At 39.9% G+C, this 19,085-nt stretch overlaps 1 protein-coding gene across 1 annotated transcript; it reads right to left on the bottom strand.

Annotated features, from left to right (window-relative positions):
- Nucleotides 1–1,467: 1,467 nt before the first annotated feature.
- Nucleotides 1,468–19,005, bottom strand: LOC117294165 (mitotic checkpoint serine/threonine-protein kinase BUB1-like). Its single transcript, XM_033776602.1, has 22 exons — nucleotides 18,759–19,005; nucleotides 17,448–17,652; nucleotides 16,895–17,094; nucleotides 16,185–16,348; nucleotides 15,481–15,692; nucleotides 14,941–15,041; nucleotides 14,077–14,167; nucleotides 13,521–13,653; nucleotides 12,976–13,069; nucleotides 12,548–12,695; nucleotides 12,247–12,329; nucleotides 11,558–11,643; nucleotides 10,934–11,350; nucleotides 9,742–9,904; nucleotides 9,056–9,197; nucleotides 8,181–8,533; nucleotides 6,586–7,889; nucleotides 5,682–5,905; nucleotides 4,942–5,183; nucleotides 3,855–4,044; nucleotides 3,283–3,389; nucleotides 1,468–2,300 (listed from the first exon to the last, which is right to left on the bottom strand). Exons 1-22 carry the CDS (start codon nucleotides 18,893–18,895, stop codon nucleotides 2,132–2,134), a joined length of 4,965 nt encoding a protein of 1,654 aa, XP_033632493.1. The 5' UTR covers nucleotides 18,896–19,005; the 3' UTR covers nucleotides 1,468–2,131.
- Nucleotides 19,006–19,085: the final 80 nt, after the last annotated feature.

Below are 19,085 nucleotides of genomic sequence, written 5' to 3'. Positions count from 1 at the left end.
AGTATTTCAGAAGGAAAACAATTCTGTCGTTCTATAGGTTTTATAATCGGAGAGCTTTCAGATATAAAAAACTAATCAACTGTATAATTATTACCAATCCTGTACCTTTTCGTTGAGAGATTTTGATTGGTACGATTTACATGTAATGAACATGAAAACAAAAACGACCACATTTAGTGAATTGCTTTTCTTGAGCAACAAGCAATTTACTTTCTTCAGAATAACATTTAGTTTGAATCAGCACTAAGGACGAGACCAGGTTAATTGAACCATGTCATGGCCTCTGTCTAATCATAGAGCAAGGACCAGATGGTCTAATTATAAACTTCTTGGCATCATTGCGATAAGAAAGAAAGACATCTTAATCAAACCAGCAAGGATCACATTCACCTGGAGAAAAGGGTTCCATTCTACCTTTGATTAGTTATATTATTCCAATGGGAAACTTTTTAGATTCAAAAAGCAACTTTCATTCTGGGTGCGTTCGTTTAGCTTCCCCGGGTCGACCCCGGTGTGTGGCGTTTTCTTTTTCCAGGACGAACGTGGGTCATTATCTGCACACCTGGAAAAAAACGCGACACACCGGGGTCGACCCAGGGAAGCTAAACGAACACACCCTATGTATGAGATGATTTACATAGTTATGCAAATTCACACAGTACATCTGCTGCCATGTTGTGAGGCATGGGTTATTGTCTTGGCAAAGACATATATCCCCAAAAGGATAGTTTAAAAGAATGTTTTTTGATGCTGGGGACCCACTGACATTCTCATATTTAAATAATACCACAGAGTAATTACTTCTATACACTTATTACAGTATTGTCATTATATAATTAAGTAAAATTCTTATTAATCATCACTTATAATTGTGTGTTAGTTTGGATAAAAATCAGACCTCATGCTTACTCCCCACCATACTTTAAACACTAGGAACATTAACGCATGCTGCTATGTAGATGTAACAAAATGTGTTTGTGTTGCTCAAAGAGATTTGCTCATTGTGTTGTACTTTTCTTTGATTAAATGTTCGCATTTAACATTGGTATGTGAAAACTGCCAACTTTTCATGAAAACAATGTACATGTACAAAGATTCATGTGATTATCTTACATTTGTCTGTAATAAAGTATCCATATAAAAAGGTTACAGCATCTTAAAGGCAGTGGACACTATTGGTAATTGTCACAGACTAGCCTTCACAGTTGGTGTATCTCAACATATGCTTAAAATAACAAACCTGTGAAAATTTGAGCTCAATCGGTCATCGAACTTGCGAGATAATAGTGAAAGAAAAAAAACACCCTTGTCACACGAAGTTGTGTGTGTTTAGATGGTTAATTTCGAGACCTCAAGTTCTAAACCTGAGGTCTCGAAATCAAATTCGTGGAAAATTACTTCTTTCTCCAAAACTATGGCACTTCAGAGTGAGCCGTTTTATACCATTAACCTCTCCCCATTACTCGTCACCAAGAAAGGATTTATGCTAATAAATATTTTGAGTAATTACCAATAGTGTCCACTGCATTTAAAGGGACAAATTTCTCAGAACCAGTGTTCCCATTACCCACTTATCTTCAAATTGGGTTAAAACGTTTTCCTTGATACTACCAACAAGGGTCGAAATTTAACCAAATAGAGCTGCTTAACAGAATTTAAAGTGCTTAATGAAAATATGTGCACCACATTGTAGTTCAGCTGGTAAAATATTTGTGTTTGATTCGAAGGCTAAGTTTTTCGGTGCTTGAGAGATTTTGTTTATAAAAATTGCTTATTGAAATCAATCCCAGCACTCGGTTCCATCGAGCTGTTATAAGCACCATCAAATTCTAATCATAGAAAAATCATACTCAGCAAAAAAGAAGAAGTTACCAGCCAAAATACTATGTTATATTTGACCTTTGCGATTTCCGACTAATTCCTTGTAAGTGTTTGCTTAGCGGAAATATTTTCTAAGCACCATTTTCTGCTAAATACCCACATAAAATTGGGCACAGGTGCCGTAGACTAGTTTCCCAAATGAATGGCACACTTCAAGTGCTGACAACCCTTCTCTCAATAAAACACCATCGAATCGAATATTGATCAATCACACATGACCTCAAAACCGAATCTCGAGTTTCTCAACTTATTATCTAAACATGGCAAATAACTTCATCTTTTGGAGGTCCAAGTTGGTCTGTTTCGTTTGCAGGGCATCCTCCAGATCTTGTCTGAGCTTTGCAAGCGATGGTATCGCATCACAGCTTGGGATGTTCAGCAGCGTGTCGTAGAAATTCTTCCAACAAGGGCTGTAGAACCTAGATTCAGTAAACCAAAAATCAACACTTTTAGGAGTATGATAAAAGGTAGACCTTTCAGTGCTAGCAGAGGAAGCAGTTGATTGTGGCTCGAGGATGTCCAGACGAAATTGCAATAGCCAAGAATCAAAGAGTGGATGGAGGAAGAAAGGTGTGTAGTTTTGATACGACAACCATTTTGGCAGTGGACACTATTGGTAAATACTCAAAATATTTATTAGCATAAAACCTTAAAGCCATTATACACTGTCGGTAAACAGTATTGTCCAAGTCCCACACTTCGTGTATCACAACTTATATATAAAATAACAATCCTGTGGAAATTTAGGCTCAATCGGACATCGGAGTCGGGAGAAAATAACGGGAAAACCCACTCCTGTTTTCACGCGTTTCGCCGTGTCATGACATGTGTTTATAACAAATCCGTAATTCTTGCTAACGAGAATTTATATTGTTTTACCGTTTTCTCAAAAAGTAAAGCATTTCATGGACTAATATTTCAAGAGAAGTCTTTCACCATTACCTTCTGTAAACCCTGTAAATTATTTGTAAATCTGTGAACTTTTTTTTTTTTTTCTGTACCGAAAGGGTCCAATGGCTTTGGTAATGAGTAATGGAGAGATTGAAAGTATCAAACAGTGTGAGAAACGGCTCCCTCTGAAGTGATGTAGTTTTTGAGAAAGAAGTAATTGTCCACGAATTTGACTTTGAGACCTCAGATTTAGAATTTGAGGTCTCGAAATCAAGCATCTGAAAGCACACAACTTCGTGTGACAAGGATGTTTTTTTTTTCCATAGTTATCTCGCAACCTCGACGACCAGTTGAGCTCAAATTTTCACAGGTTTGTTATTTTATGCATATGTTGAGATAACTGTGCATAACGAGTGAGAAGACTGGTCTTTGAAAATTACCAATAGTGTCCAGTGTTTTTAAAAACTCCATGATATGGTGCTGGGATAAAAAACAAGTAATTATACTGACCTTTTGATACTGGAGGTGTGTTTCACACGTCCAGATTCACTGTATAAGTTCATGTAGGATCCAAACATCAAACAGTGCACAGTGGCAGCAACCCCAAATAAATCGGTCTGAAAAATCATTTCATAAAAAAATACACGCATTTTGTTTAAGAAGCTTCTTATCAGCATGGCTCACTATCATATAGAATCAAAAGGCAAACAGTGTTCCTTTCATGTTTACGAACTTGTTAAATTAAATAAAACTGCTTGTACTTGTGAAAATGTTTACCAGCATTTGAACATTTGCACACAGGTGATTGGTGGTATAAACAAGAGACTTAAAGGGGTGAACTTATACCCGATTTGATTTGAGACGAGCCTTTACTTCATAGTTAAGATTTTATTTTTGAAAAATACTTGGTAATGTCTGCACAACCGTATGCATTTGTCTAATGTATTTTCTATAAACATATACATGTTTTTGTAAATAATCTTATATGTAAAAACTTTCTTAGTTCGGCCTTTGGCTGCAATGACGTTTTTTTTTTCAATTAACCATTTCAGTTCAACTCGATTCAATTGATATATAATCACCTGATAGGTCCATGGACGGCCAGACTGCATCTCTGGGCACATGAAACCATCAGTATTGCAAGTAGCCGTGAAGGTAGTGCCGTGTGTGAACAATTGCATATCGATGCTGCGGCCGAAATCGATAAGCTTGATGTGTTTAGTGTTGGTCATTGTAGCATTTCCTGAGGGACTCTCTGTTTCATCTTCATGCCTAAGGAGGAGTAAGAGGTAAAGGGGTTTAAAGTCAATCTAACTCAGAATGTACTGAAAGTGACAGGACAAAGGCATGCTTGAGGGCCAGTTTATAGTCAGTCGCACAATGTCAAATGGCGAACACTGATAACGGCAAGTGTCATTTAGCAACTAGTCACTGATGCCTCAACTGTTTTCTGTAATCGCCTGTCCCATTTTCAGTTGCACAGCCAACTATAAACCAACCATAAAAAATAACTACATTGTACTGGTAGAACTTGCTTATTAACAGAAACATCATTATGATACAGGATTTTTAAAGGAAACATATACCTTTGGTTTTTGGAACTGTTTGATTATTTTAATCTTGCATAAATGTAGATGTATACAATGAAACTAATTACAAATCCAAGGACTCGGATCAAGATTGCAGGAAATTTATTGTGAACCAAAAGTTTATCTCTCGGTCCAGCTCACATCGCAAGAACTCCATCCTTTAAATGCCTTCTCTTTGAAATGGATGGGGTGTATATTGGATTTGAGACATTGCATGGTGAAGTATTAACTATCAATACATTACCATGAGTGTATCGGCTTGCCAGGTAGATGTTCTTTAGAGAACTGTCTTGCTTTGTATTCTACTTTGGCGGAGCAGATTTTCGGAATTCGGAAGACTTCTCAATTCTGAAAAGAACTGTCCTGCTTTTTAAATACTACCTGGGCAGTAGGTAGAATATCAGCTTTCAGTGGATTGATATTAAATTCCCTACGGCGGAGTGAGTTCTTAATTGGTCTAAATGTCTCGACTTGCTTTCTCTAGTCATCTTCCAGGAGACGTTTTGACTAGCTTGCTCTAGTCATTGTCAGGAGACTGGATGTGGGTCTACAAACGAATGTATGAAATCAGTGAACTCACGCTATGAGAAGGAAGTTATCGGGTTTGATGTCACCGTGGATGATGTTGCAGGCGTGCATCTGTTCCACCACATGGAGAATCTCAATGGTGAAGAGGAGTAGAAGCTGCTCAGGCATGACAGCCTTGGTCCTGTTGTAAGCGTTGATGGCATCCAACAACGTCAGGTTCTTGTGCATCTTGGTGACGAGGCAGCTACCGTTGGGGAAGACATGCATGCCGTTAGCATACATGAGGGATGCTCTCTGAAGATGAGAATTAATGAAGAAGGCTGAGGACGGTTCTTTAACAAAACACTGACAGTTGAGAAGAGTATTGGAATTGTTGGGAAATTCTTTTAATCTTTTGCAAAAGTGAGCCGAGTACAGATGTGCCTAATGAACTCTTGCACCAACGTCATATGTTGCTGTGGTCTTCTATGCTAGTCACAATGGATGTCGAGGGTCTGTAAACGCAGTGTCAACAAAAATGCCGACCACAATAAAATGGTGCAACCAAGATTATTGTAATGTTGACAAGGGAACTTTAAATCTGTGGTGGGTGTGATCCCTGGCTATACAGCAGTGACATATTGCATGGCTTCTAACTGGCACCCAACTGGCACCCAACAAAGATATTGATTAAATAGGGAGACTGCCAACATAAGAGCTAATTAGCCCAGTTTGTTGAGCGCTGGTCGAGGTTTCTTTGTTAAACAACCCAAATTATTTGTTTATTAAAAAAAGTATTTAGAGTCTTCCTACCACATCTACTGGACTTCTCATTGCATTAAGTCTTTGATGCAGCGCTCGACTGACGTAGAATTCCCACGGACAGGGTTGCTTCTGCACCTTCAGGACCACTTTCTCATTCTCATCTGGTTTTGGGTTGCTGTGGTCGTCAGTGTACAGAGACAATATGGAAGCCTGGTAGATCTTTGCAAAGGCCCCCTCACCGATACACTTCTCCACGTTGTAAAGCTCTGTATCTGTTTACAGAGTGGAACAAATTATATTATAACACACTTCTTGCTTGTTCTGTATTCTGGTTGGTTGAAACACGGTCGCGTGGGACGAACTTATATAGTCTAGTGATTGCATGTGCGTTCCCGAGCAGGCACTAGTCTTTGAAAATAGTGCCCAGTTACAGCGCCCTCTCCTGACTTGAACCGTGAACAGCAACTACAAAACTTCCTTTATTTTCCAGATTTCTGTTCTTATTTCACATTTAAGACCAGGCTGTGCTATAAAACACACATTGACTGGCATAATTCGGTAACTAGTGTACGTCTATTCCCCCTCGGGCCTGTGAGTGACCAGAAGAGGGGCCTTTTTCCCTCTGCCTTCGGTCTTAGGAAATAGGTCCCTCTTCTGGTCAATCAAAGTTCCTCGGGGGAATAGACGTACACTTGTTACCTCATTGCCAGTCAATATGTGTATAATAATATCAATAATAAAGAACAATAACACCAGGGTATTATATAGCTTACACACAATTAGCATCCCATTAAGCCCAAGTGGAATAGGGGAACCCGTATCACTTTGAAAAGATTGGTTTTATATTCAGAAAACTTTCTGCAGAATCAGGGTTGAGTTGACAGCTCTGCCCCTTTTTGTTATCGAGTGAAAAGACCAAGTAATTTTCCCCATACTCTTCTCAAATACTTACTAAGACCAACTGCTTCATCGGGCACCACCTCAGGCATAGCACAGTCACTCTCGGTGTATCCATCGTAGTCCATCAGAGGCACTGGAAGAATCTGCAGTAAATTTTCAATGACCTCGTCAGAGAATGGGTTGATGAATGCGTCTGCGTTACCGGGAGCTGCTGCGCTGTCATCCGGTACTTCAGAATAATCCATGAGCGATGTATTCATGTGTTGACTCGTCTCCATCATGGATTCTTGTCTCCCGTTGAGGTGCATCTCGGCCATCAACGATGTGCTGAGATGAATGGAGGCTTCAGAGGGGTGTACCTCCATTAAAGATTCGTGTAAGCTCTGCTGCTCAGGGCGATTCGAAGGTGGCTTGAGATTTGATGATTGTAAGGATCGTTCTAAAGAGGCCGCTGGTGCGGTGTCATCAAAAACTTGAAATGACTGATGGGGGTTTGTTGGTTTTCCAACGGAGGAGGATTCATATTGCGTTTCTAGAGCACTGGTTTCAAACGCGCCATTCCTTGGTCTGGTTGCAAAGGACTTGTATTCCCTGAAGACGCTGTCATCAAGAGCTGTGTGTGATTGGGACGTCGGAGCGGGAATAGTCTCCCTGATCGAGATGCTCTGAGCAGACTGATGGAATATGTCGCCTGATCCAAGATCCTGCTTCTGAGATGGATCTTCAAAGATTTGGAATGATTTGGAAGTAGACGTCTCGGACAGTTTGAGATTCGTAGAATCATCAAAGATTTGGAATGGCTGAGCTTTCTTGCTATCCCTAAGAGATATATTCCCTTCGAAACCATTCCTCACATGTTTCAAATCCATGTTTTGGTCTTCAGTTATTCTACTCATGTTGGAGTCAACAGCAGAGGTCCCATGCCGTAAAGAACTTTGAGAGAGACCGTATGCCGTCTGACTCTGATGTTGAATGCTCACATTGTATTCATCTTTGATCTGTGCACTAGCTGAGGGGCCGGAAGCTGTGTAGAAATCTCCGTTTGTGTTTGATACTAAACCTTTACGGGAGGTACTTGATGAAAAAGTGGCAGAGGTGCTGTGAGGATTCGATTGGGTGACTGAATGACCCTGGTGGGCGCTTGAAACGCCTAGATGGGTGGCACTGAGACCAGTGCCTGGATGGCCTGGGTTAGTCATAGACAACCCCTCATGTTGGGTGCTTGAGTAACCAGGGTTGGTTGAAGAGAGACCCTCATGAGAGCTGGAGAAGGTTGGATGGGTGGAAGAAAGCCCAGTTGATGATGAATGCGATGATCCTGAGGAGCGGTCTTCATTACTGCGTTCCATGATGGGACTGTTGAAAACACAGGAACCAAACAAAAATTAATCAATAATTTAGAAATTTATTCAAAATTTTTTATTTAGTGTAATTGTTGGTGGCTTCAAAAGAATCTTTGTTCTCTTGAGTTTGTTAAGTCATGGTCTCTTTGTGCCGGCAGAAAAATCAAAGAAAAATAGTTCCAGTAATTCCGCTAAAATAATCCCATCAGGCTTGGGGGAAACAAAAAATGAAAAACCTGAGCTGCAATTGGTTGAAACAGAAAAAAGGACAAGTGAGTTATCAAAATTGTCATAGAAATCTCACCTGAGCTTGATCTGGTTAGAAGTGTTTACAGTACACTCTGAGGCTTCAAAGTTCTCCTGACTGCCAGCGTAGACACGGCTAGCTAAGATCACCGACCTCCCGCCGCCATCAACACACCCTCCGTCCACCAAAGAGTCATGTGCCAAGGATGAAGGGTCTTGCCCCAGGGATGGTTTGATGGAGCTCAGCGGGGGGAAGGATGGGACGCTGGATGAGGTGAAGGGAGTGGAAGCCATACGGGAAGCTGCCTTGAAGGCTGATTGGGCATCTTGATGGTTCAAGATGGTCACGTCTGGGGGGTGTTCTTCCTCGCCCAGGACCTTGAGGGGCTCTATACCTTCCATTGCATCCGTCTGTGTAGGGAGAATATCACCATGAGTTATTTTGGTAATTGTCAAAGACCAGTATTCTCACCTGGTGTATCTCAACATTTATGCATAAAATAACAAACCTGTGAAAATGTTGACATAATTGGTCATTGAAGTTGCAAGAAAATAAAGAAAGAAAAAAAAAAACATTGTTGCACAAGTTTGTGTGCTTTTAATATTTGAGTGAGAAATTACCTCTTTCTCAAAAATTAAGTTACTTCAGAGGGAGCCGTTTCTCACAATGTTTCACACCACTCTCCACTGCTCGTTACCAAGTAAGTTTTTATGCTAACAATTATTTTTTATTTATTACCAATGGTGCTCAGTGCCTTTATGGATCAGGTTATATTTCATAGCTCATATCTTTTTGAAAAATTTGATTATTTTTCCTAACTTTTTTTAGCTTCTTGACTAATCAGTCATCAACAGCTGCAGTGATTCTTACTAAGTATGTTTTTTAAAGTCATTATTTTTTAGAGTAACAACCAAAGGTTAACATACACGTACCTCTTCTAATAACTTTAAGTCTTGCTCCCTGGCCTCTCTCTCTTGGTCTTCTAATGACATAAAGGGGATGCCATGGGCAGGTTGTAGGATACCAGCCCGCTGTCGTCCACCTGGCTTGGGTTTGATGAAGTCCCGGGGAGGCCTGTCAATAGAAAATATACAAAAAAAACATGATTCAAGCACCTAGCCAAAACACAACCATTCTTTTTAACGTTCCCAGCCTTGGATGATTAGTTAGGATTAGGGGCGGAAGTGTCAGTGATGGCCAGGTATGTGGCAACTCCTTTGTTAGGTGTAAACCACAGTCAAGCAGCACTCCTTTTAACCTAGCCTTCCTTAAACATTGCTACATTTCCAGCTTTTGTGCATCACCAAGCTGTCTCCATCAATAGCACTTAAGCAGCATGCAGCATCAGAGTCCAGCTTTCTCCAGAAGACGATCAGAGCATACTGATCGAAACGCCTAGTTGAAACAAACGGTTCTTTTCAGAACCATCCCACAACTCATTTAGAGATTGTCATTACATGGTGTTACTGCAAACCTTTCTATAGGCACTCCTTTTGTCTGTCACCAGAGCAAGTGCGCTGGGGTAACCATGGGATAAACAAACTCCTGAGGCCTCCCTAGATCTGTATTCCCTGGGGATAAGAAACACAGTGTGAACAGGGCTTATTAAAAGACTCACATGTTCTCTTGGTTGTCCAGGTGCTCAAGTTCATCTCCATCGATCAACTCTCTTCCATTGTTTTCTGCAGCGCTCTCATTGAAAATTGTAAAAGCAGTGAAGGCACTTGGTTCCGAGATGTGCTCAAACGTGGGAGCACATTGTGGATCGGACTTCTTTGATGCTGTAATAAATTGTTAAACAAGCTTTTATATTTTGTCTGTAGGCTAGAAGAATTTAGAAAGATCTAGAGAGTACGTTTCCAAAATTGCTGTGCAACACCAGGGGCCAATTTCATAGAGCTGCTTAAGCAAAAAAATTACTTAAGGACGAAAATAGCTCGCTTATTTTACACATGTTACTGGCAAAAAATTTCATGCCATATACATTGCTTGTGACTGGTATTTAGCTGTTGTTTACTTAGCATAACAATTGAATGGAGTCTTGGCCGGTAATCTGATTTCACTAAGCAAGGATTTTTTTGCTCAGGCAAAATTTTGTGCTTATAAGCAGCTCTATGAAATTGGGCCCAGATCGAGTAATGAGACCTTAGAACCAAAAATGTTCTTTCAAATATTTAACATTTTAAATGGAGTGCATGTTCTGTAGACATTCTTCAAAGTATGTAAACAAAAATCTGTCATGCCCAGTGGAATAACTCTTTGCAGGATTGAATTGATGTTAAAGTTGCACTGAGGATAAATAATATTATTTGATTTTAACCATCGTGGGTTCCATTCTTATCGGAGTAACATGCCAGTGGATAAGATTTTTTCTTCACAGGTTTCGGGAAAGTACTGAATTTACAGGACTTTACACACATCAGTGTATGGATACAAAAGTAACAAATATTCTTTCCAGGATGTTGAAGAAAAAATTTACAACCATGTAAAGCAGACCATGAATTCTTTTGTATTTATTTTCAAAAAAATTGTATACAACATATAGGCTGACTTTTCCCATTAAAACACAACTCAATCTGTAAATAAAAAGTACAAAAGAAAAATTGCTCTGAATTTAACAGCAAGTTTCAGATCTTTCCTTTATAACAAAAAAGTACAAGGGGATACATTGAAAAGAAAATATCGTTTTGAATTCAATAGCAAGTTCTAAAACCATCCCTAGTTCCTGCCTTTCAAATTGCTTTTTTATCCTTCTGCAAATAATTTATTATTTGAACCAAAATGGGGGAAGGTTTTCAAGAAAAAATTACCAGTATTTGCAAATATATCCTCAAAGTCGTTGTCTCGTTGAGCTGGGAAAAAACGCCCTGACTCCAGCATGAAGTCATCATCTTCACCTAAAGGGTTATTCAACATTGCCATCACCACGCCCATTGCCTCCTTGGTGTTGACTGTCGGGGAGGGGCGTGTCAACCCACCAGGGGTGCGGCTAGGGGTCACCCGACTTAAATTCAAGTAGGAGGAGTTCCTCGAGTGGGATGAGCCTGGGGTTGGATTGTTGGGTTTACCGGGGGTTCGGTTTTGTGACATGTTGGAAGCAGCTGCACCAGGCGTTATCTGCGCAGAGCTGTTCAGGGCAGTCCTGGACGACGGAGTAGGGTTATAGGTGGCAGCAGGGGTAGGGTTACAGGCAGCTGATGAAGAGTCATTTGCACCCATCCAACTCGCTGTAGGCATAAAACCAAACACAAATGTGACTTAAAGAGATGAATAATGATTTCATGCCGATTGTGAAGATGTGAGAGTCTAGGATCATTTACCAAGGAAGCATACACAAATCAGCTTATGTACTGAAAACAAAATACAGGTTCAATATTCTGTGAATGTTTTAATTAATGGCGAGCCATTTCATTCAGTCTAGTTCAAAGAAATACCTTGATTTCCAGTGTCTTCATATATTAGCTGTCTTGTTACTGTAGGGTCCTTATCAGTCAGCTGTCTTGTTGTCACTGCAGGGTTTCTGTCAAAAAACAGAAGGAAAACAAGTCCACAGGATCAGTTGAAATGAATGCACATGTTTCAGATGAAGATCTTTTTCCAGATCCCTGGGCCTCTGTTTTTCGGGCACAGTGGTCTGAACAGGTATACTGCAATATTTATATTTAAGGGCATTCAGGGCCCAATGCTTTCGGCCGCCATGGCGTTTCCTCCTTTGTAGAGGGCACCCTACGAGGAAATTGTTAACTTCTACTTCAACATTTCAAGGGGGCACCAAGGGGCATGGAGGCAAATGCCTTTGTTGCCTTTGAGAAGCATCGGGTCTGGTCATTCACATTGGCTAGTGGTTTCTTCCCTGTATTTCACCTTTGTGGATCGCATTTCTCACTTAGGAACGCAGCCTTCCATGTAGATTGGGTTTTCAGTCCCTTCCCTGATTGCACGAGTTTCCTTATTTGGGGTTTTTCTCTCGAATCTACAAAACTGACTATTTCTTCACCAGGTACTTTTCAGGGTTCCTTGGTTCTGTTACAAAAATAGTAATAATATTCATAAATTTGACACCTTGATTTTCAGAATAAAGCAAATAGCAACTAAAACAGATCTCAAAATATAATTGTCTTACCTTGGACCAATGTCAGGTTTGGTGTCTTGCACTGTGGACTGACCATGTGAGCCATGCTGCAGTGGCACAACCTCCTCACGCACCTATTAATGGCAAATATTATAACATAATAGACTTCAGACAGACATACATCAATGGTTGGAAAACTGCTACTTTAACCCTTACCAAGTTGCAAACACACCTTATGACACGCCATTTTTAATATTTTTGTTTCTTGTGAGCGCCTTGAGCACCCTTTGGGTGGATATGTTTTTGCGCGTGATAAATGTCTTTATTTTTATTATGAGAAGTTTGTACATACCTGTAGGGGCTGTTTACTAGGCTGCAGTTTGAGCCCTTGCTGCATTTGTTGCAACTGCTGCTGCATCTGCTGCTGTTGTTGCTGTAACTGCAGCGTCAGCAGTTCCTGTGCCTTCCTCTGCTCTACCAGCTGCTGCTCATGTTGCATTCTGAAATCAAACGCAACAGAATGTTTACTGCTTAGTGACGCAAAGTGTTGTCACCATGGTGGGCAGTGCTGGGAGGGCCTGCCCAGAACTAACAAATTTCGCCAAACACTCTGAGCAAAATACACTGTGCTTTGCCCAGTACAGATTTCCCCAAGATTGCAGTTCAGTAATGATGGCCCCATATCTAAACATAAATAATGTTGTTGAACCGTATCACATTCGTAGGAAGTATGAACCGGGCTGAAGCCGCATTGCTGATTTATCTCTATGGTCGACTCACCGTTGTTGTTCCATTTGTCTTTCAAGTGCCTCCTGCTTTTGTCTCATGAGGGCTGCATACTCGTCTTTCTGCCTCTGCAAACCAAGACGTAGCTCTACAAAAAAAAATTTACTTTTCATTTGAATCAAGATTTTAAACATTACAAAAGGGATGAGAGTCATTGCTGACAAAAAAGTCTGAAAATAGGATCAAAATATTAGGAGGTATGTTGAAATAATGAAAATTACACCTATAGATATGAATAGAGGCTTCAGAGAATGTGCATCATCAGCACTAAGAGGTAGTTCAAAGAGCAGGATTTCTCTAGCAAAGAAAATAAAAGCTGGACAAAAAAAAAAACGAATTAAGATAAAAGTCAGACATTTCTCGCCCATGTTAAAAAAATCAATCATATCAATTAGGAGCAAATGTTCTGCCTAAACAGCTCCATGAATATTTGAAGACATTTGTGGTTGAAAATATAAATGTTAATGTTAATGATTATATAGGACTTTGATGTCAATGGCGAAAAGAAATATATTCACAGACTTGCAATTGCTACCTACCTTCTATTCTTTTGGCTTCCTTTCTGGCGTTGTACCTGATAGCTCTAAGCTCCTCTAGAGACATCTCCTGAGCACCGCTATAGATAAGATGCTTACAGTACATGGCTCTTGTCTTATCATCTGCAACGGGTTGCTGTTTAGAGACAGGGTTTTAAGATTGAATAAGATGGAAAACAATGGAGAGAGAGAGAGAGAGAGAGAGAGAGAGATTTTTAAAGGACACATCTAAAATAGGGAATAGTTTCTCTCTTAGGAATAGTTTCTTAATAGAGAGAAGATTAGGCACTAACTTCAAAACCAGGGCATGGGGCCAGCTGCTTTCAACGAGCATTCAGGCTTGATGCTTTACAGAGGCAATACAGGTGATTGCCTCCATGCTCCCTGGTCATTGCATTGGTGCCCTTGAAATGCTCTAGTAGAAATTTACAAATTCTTTATATGGTGCCTTTTACCATGTTTACCAAGGAGAACAAGCCTTGGAGTCCTTTCCCTTTCAAAAACGAAGCGTACTGGCCTGAGCATTCATGAAGTCTCCAGGTATGGAATAAGGACTTACCCGAGCAATGTTTTCCAGCAGATTGGAGGGCTTCTCTGGTTTGCGAGCATTAAGCACTTGACTGCCTATCTGTGGCATTTTCCTTGGGGTCCTATGATGAAAACAAATCACAGCTTTATCAAGAATCTGGGTTGTTATCAAATCCCATAAGAATTCAGGCCAAAACAAATGCATTTGTGATAGGCTCTGTGAAATTGAGTCACAGGTGGGCAGTTACCTGTTTCGAGTTTTATACATGTTTAAAAAGAGCATACCACAAGTTGTTACACACCCAGTAATTTTTTGGTTCAAAAAATGACCTTTTGAAAAATAAGTTACGTCATAATCTGAAAATGACCCGTTATGGAGACACAGCTGTTTTAAGAAAAGAAAAAAAACATATTGCAAGGAAAGCAAAGTTCACAAACAAAACAAAAGTGTCAGATTTTTGTTTATATATTCATCTTGATCAATAAAAAAAAAGACATTTATATTAGAGAAATATAAAAATATAGCCCATTAAGAGGCAAGAAACCGCACATAACAAAAAAAATTATTTCAATTTATTTTCATCATGATCATCCCAACACGAAAACCTTACATTTGTGAGGGCAGAGATGGTTCTTGTGATTGATTTAGCTCAGTGCACTACATATTTGGCCGCACAGGCTGTATACCGGTACTCCCCAGGGAGCTGAGATGGTTTAAGAAATGAATACGGCCCAGTGACCAGGGGTACTAATGTTGAAAGCACTTTGAGACGCCCTTCGGGTTTATAAAGCTCTATATAGAAACCGACTATAATTATTATGATTTTTTAGTAAATTCAAATAAATAAATTAAATATCATTCAGCCAGTATTTTGATATTGTTATTTTCACTTACACGATATCTGGGGCCGACTCATCCTCATGGACCGTAAAGGAGGGTCGAGCAAATGTTGCAGCGCCGCTGATGGCAATTCCAGCACTACGTGACTGACGAATCTATAACCCAAAGAAATGTACACATCATCACATCACAGAATAGATACTGTCTTTCTATCTCAAGTTGTTTTAGAAAACCTACTTGTGTATGACATAAATGTAGCGTGAATTGTACTCGCTATCTAATCGCTAAGTCATTAAAAAAATTACTGCAAACATAAATAAAGGGGAACTACTTGCTTGGTCATAAGGGATCATTTTGCATTTTTGGCAATTCAAACTGAGATTGAAAGTACTTTCAGAAATTTTGTTGGTATTTAGGTATTTGTTTTATTTTTATTTAACCGTTATATTATGGTTTTCTCTGTAGTTGTGATCTATAATTAGTTTTTTTCATTCGGCTGTATTTTTTAAACTCTTTAAAACTCAGTTGCAAATGTCATTTTATCGCAATGAATAAACCATTTCAAATCAAATCAAATTATTGATCGTCACGTACTTTCTGACCAGCCCAGGGTACAGGTCCTTTGAGGTTCTCCTTCTGAGCCTCCTGTCGTACGGGTATATGTTCCCACTCCCCTGTGGGGGGTGGCAGGGAGGCGTGGCCACCACCAGATGCCCCACCCCTCGAGTTCTCATCATCACAGAACAACGAAAAGGATTGTCCAACTTGTGGGGTCGGCAATACTGTACCGAGACCTCCTCTGCTGGCTGTGAAAGATGAAAAGGCAAAAATAAATTTCATGAGTTAAAACATTCCAAATGTATTTTCTTTCAAATCACAATGAAATAATAATACAAAATAGACACAAGCACGACTATAAAGGTCTTCCAGGAGTAGGGCAGAACTATTCCTATACAATAAACAATCAAATTTGACTTCTTAAAAACCATTTTTGAAACAAATTAGGTCATGAGATTTACCTGAACCAGATATTCGGTTCGGATTTTTCAATCAATCACCTGATCTTTGAAGTAAGTTTAACTTCCTGCATTATAAAAGTAAGCTACCTCAACCAAATTCAGCTCTTTTTTTCTACAAAAACCATCAACAAACTGAACAAAGTATTGCTTACAATTTTACACCTCTGAATTACATCTGAAATGTTCCTTAAAGCACTGACTCCATACCCCTGCCCCCCCCCCCTCCAACTTAAAATATTATCATGTTATCATTACTTCTGCATGCTGACTATACTTTACCTTGTTTGGCTGACCCAATTCTCCGACTGCTGACCTTTTGCAGCCGACCTTTGGCCCTGAGGTCACCCAAGTGATCCCGTTGATCTTCTGGCTTTGAGGGCGGCGCATTTATCCCTTCTTGAATCTCATTCATGGCTGCCCTAGCGACACGAGACTGAAAATCCCTGGCAAAATCAAGATAATAAAGCATTGAGTTTTTGTTATGAGACGAGAAACATTGCAATAAGGGATTATGTACTCTTTCCAACATTATAGTTTGTTTGGGTTAGTTGCCAAGCAGTAAAGAATGAATATGTTTTACATGTACTGTAGTGTAAAGCAACAACAAAGCACTACATGTACAGAGCTTGGGCAGGAACAGTAGTTTGATCACGGTCCGCTTGTGTTTTACTGCTATTTGTCCAGCGGACCACTGTTAAGGGAGAACTCCGAGTATAATGACAGGCCTGATACTTCAAGGAGTCAACGAAGGCGATTGCCTCGATGCCCCTCGGTCATTGCCTTGGTGCCCTTGAAAGGCTCAAGTAAAAATTTACAATTTCCTCATAGGGTGCCCTTTACCAAGGAGAAAATGCCCTGGTGCCATTCCTTTTCAAAAAGGAAGCACACAGGCCTGTAATGAGCTGAGCAATTGGCCACCAGACTTGAATTTTGAACATCCTCAACTTCCGACAGAGACCCTTACTGATGAGGGTTTGGTTGATCCCTACCTGTGAGCTGTCTCTAGGGCATTCCTCGGCACAGCGTTACAAGCTAACCCTTCCCGGTACACTGCATCAGCTTTCTTTGTATTTCCATGCTGTTCCAGCTCCCAAGACCACGCCTCATAGAAAACGCTCAGTACAGTGCCGATAGACTGGTCTCTCATAAACTGAAACACCTCCAACGGGTTGTCAAGAAAACTGTTTGCCTAGAGTACAAGGAAAAAAAAAGCATTGAGACAATTATTATTAAGCAACATGGTAAACAATAAGGTTGAACTTTAATGCAATCTTTTCAAATTGGGTTGGAAAGATCTGAAACACCAAACACCTGTATTGAGCACCATGGTCTTGCCCTTTTAACATGTAATGATTATCTCTCAATAAGTTGGGGTGGTTCTGAAGTAAACCATTGGTTTTAACTCCTTTTCAAAACCACCCCAACTCACTAGAGATTATCATTACATGGTGTTACCGCAAACTTGTCCATATCGTAATCCCACCATGCAAAGTTTCAAATCTTACTTATGTTCAAAGGTGAGATTCCAGGCCTGAAACATACCAGTTTAATCCAGCAGCCGACATATCTAACGTCGTTCTTGTAGCGCTGCTCATTCTTGAAGGCAGCTACACATTTCTCTAGAAGCACCTGCAAGTTGCTCTCCTTGCCACCGCTAGGGTAGGCTTGCTCGGTCCACTTGATGTACTGATCCCAAGGGTCGAGTGGATCGTCCCCAGTGTAACTCCGTAGTGCTGCTTCCATCGACCTGGTAAAGAGATTGGCAAGATTGGTAGTTGACGATGGATGTGAGTGTTTACAATTGTATAATACATAAACTGGGATGTCGGACACTTCGTACCTTTGCCACTTCGTACCCTGGACACTTCGGGACACTTCGTACCGTAACCAAATTGGTCACTTCGTACCGTTGGCGGGGTACGAAGTGACCATCAGCTGAGTCACTTCGTACCTTCATTAAAATGTGTATTCCTCAATAATTTAATGTTTGTTGAGATACAAATTAATAAAACATAATGAATTATAATTTTTGTTTGAATATGTGAATGTCATTTTTAATGTGAAACTAGTTACCGCCAAGGAAACATCTTCCGCCAATATTTTTTACAAATATTTTAAAGTCAAACAATCACGCAATCGTCGAAATGGCTCCTTGGTCCCAACAAAATAGTAACAGTTGGTTTGATTTGCTTATTCCCTAATAATCCGATCACAAAGCACAAAACAATCATAAACGATGCAGAAATCCCGAATTAGAACGAAGGTACGAAGTGTCCAAAGTCACTTCGTACCTTGAAAAGGTACAAAGTGTCCAGGGTACGAAGTGGCAAAGGTACGAAGTGTCCTGACACCCATAAACTGTAACTATATGAGGATGTTATTTCTTCCATTCATCTATGATCTATTCTTAGAAATCTAAAATAATTTGACAAATAAATTGTTTAAAATTAAACTTTAATTATTAAACCAATGTCTATATTTTTATAGAAGTTAGCACTCGCATAAATTTATTCAAACTACCAGTGGAACTTGTTTATAAAATATGCAAAAGTGAAAAATAACAAAGACACTTTCTCAGTTCAGGACACTTCTTTAGAAAAAAAATTTTATAGGAAAGAAGTGATGACTGTTTGTGAATTCAAAATTATAAAATAACAACGAAAACTTTTTTTTGTTTTCAATTCAAGAAATAAATCAAATAATTACATCAAGCCCTTCCAATCAAAAACTGCGTATCTCTTCTCTTACATTCAAATCCCCCCCCCCCCCTGGCAAATCCGTACCAGGGCAATACTTTTTACCACAGGCGCGGTTGCACCGGTAATTCTACCTCCATGGTTTTACCATACTTACTGTCGTTGGAGAATGAGTTGTTGATGTTGGTCAACGTTATGTGGCTGTAAAGCCGCCGTCAAACTTGCAACTTTTCGTCCATGTTTAAGAGGCTGAACATTCTCTTTACTGAGCTCCCATTCGTCTGAAGCATTCATGATTGCTCTCTTTCCACCAATCTCACACAAGATTAAAAATACAACTTATTTAACCACCATTTATTTGAGGTAAATTCTCAGTAGCTGTGAGCTAACCAGCGTCACCAACACTAAACAGTTCGGCGGTGAAATTTTAAAAACAAATTACGTGAGCGCATGCGCAGTACTTGTCCGAGATCCTGTCGTCTCA

Source organism: Asterias rubens, chromosome 1 (genome assembly GCF_902459465.1).
Source record: "Asterias rubens chromosome 1, eAstRub1.3, whole genome shotgun sequence".
NCBI lineage: Eukaryota > Metazoa > Echinodermata > Asteroidea > Forcipulatida > Asteriidae > Asterias > Asterias rubens.
This window is presented reverse-complemented; position numbering and strand designations above follow the sequence as displayed.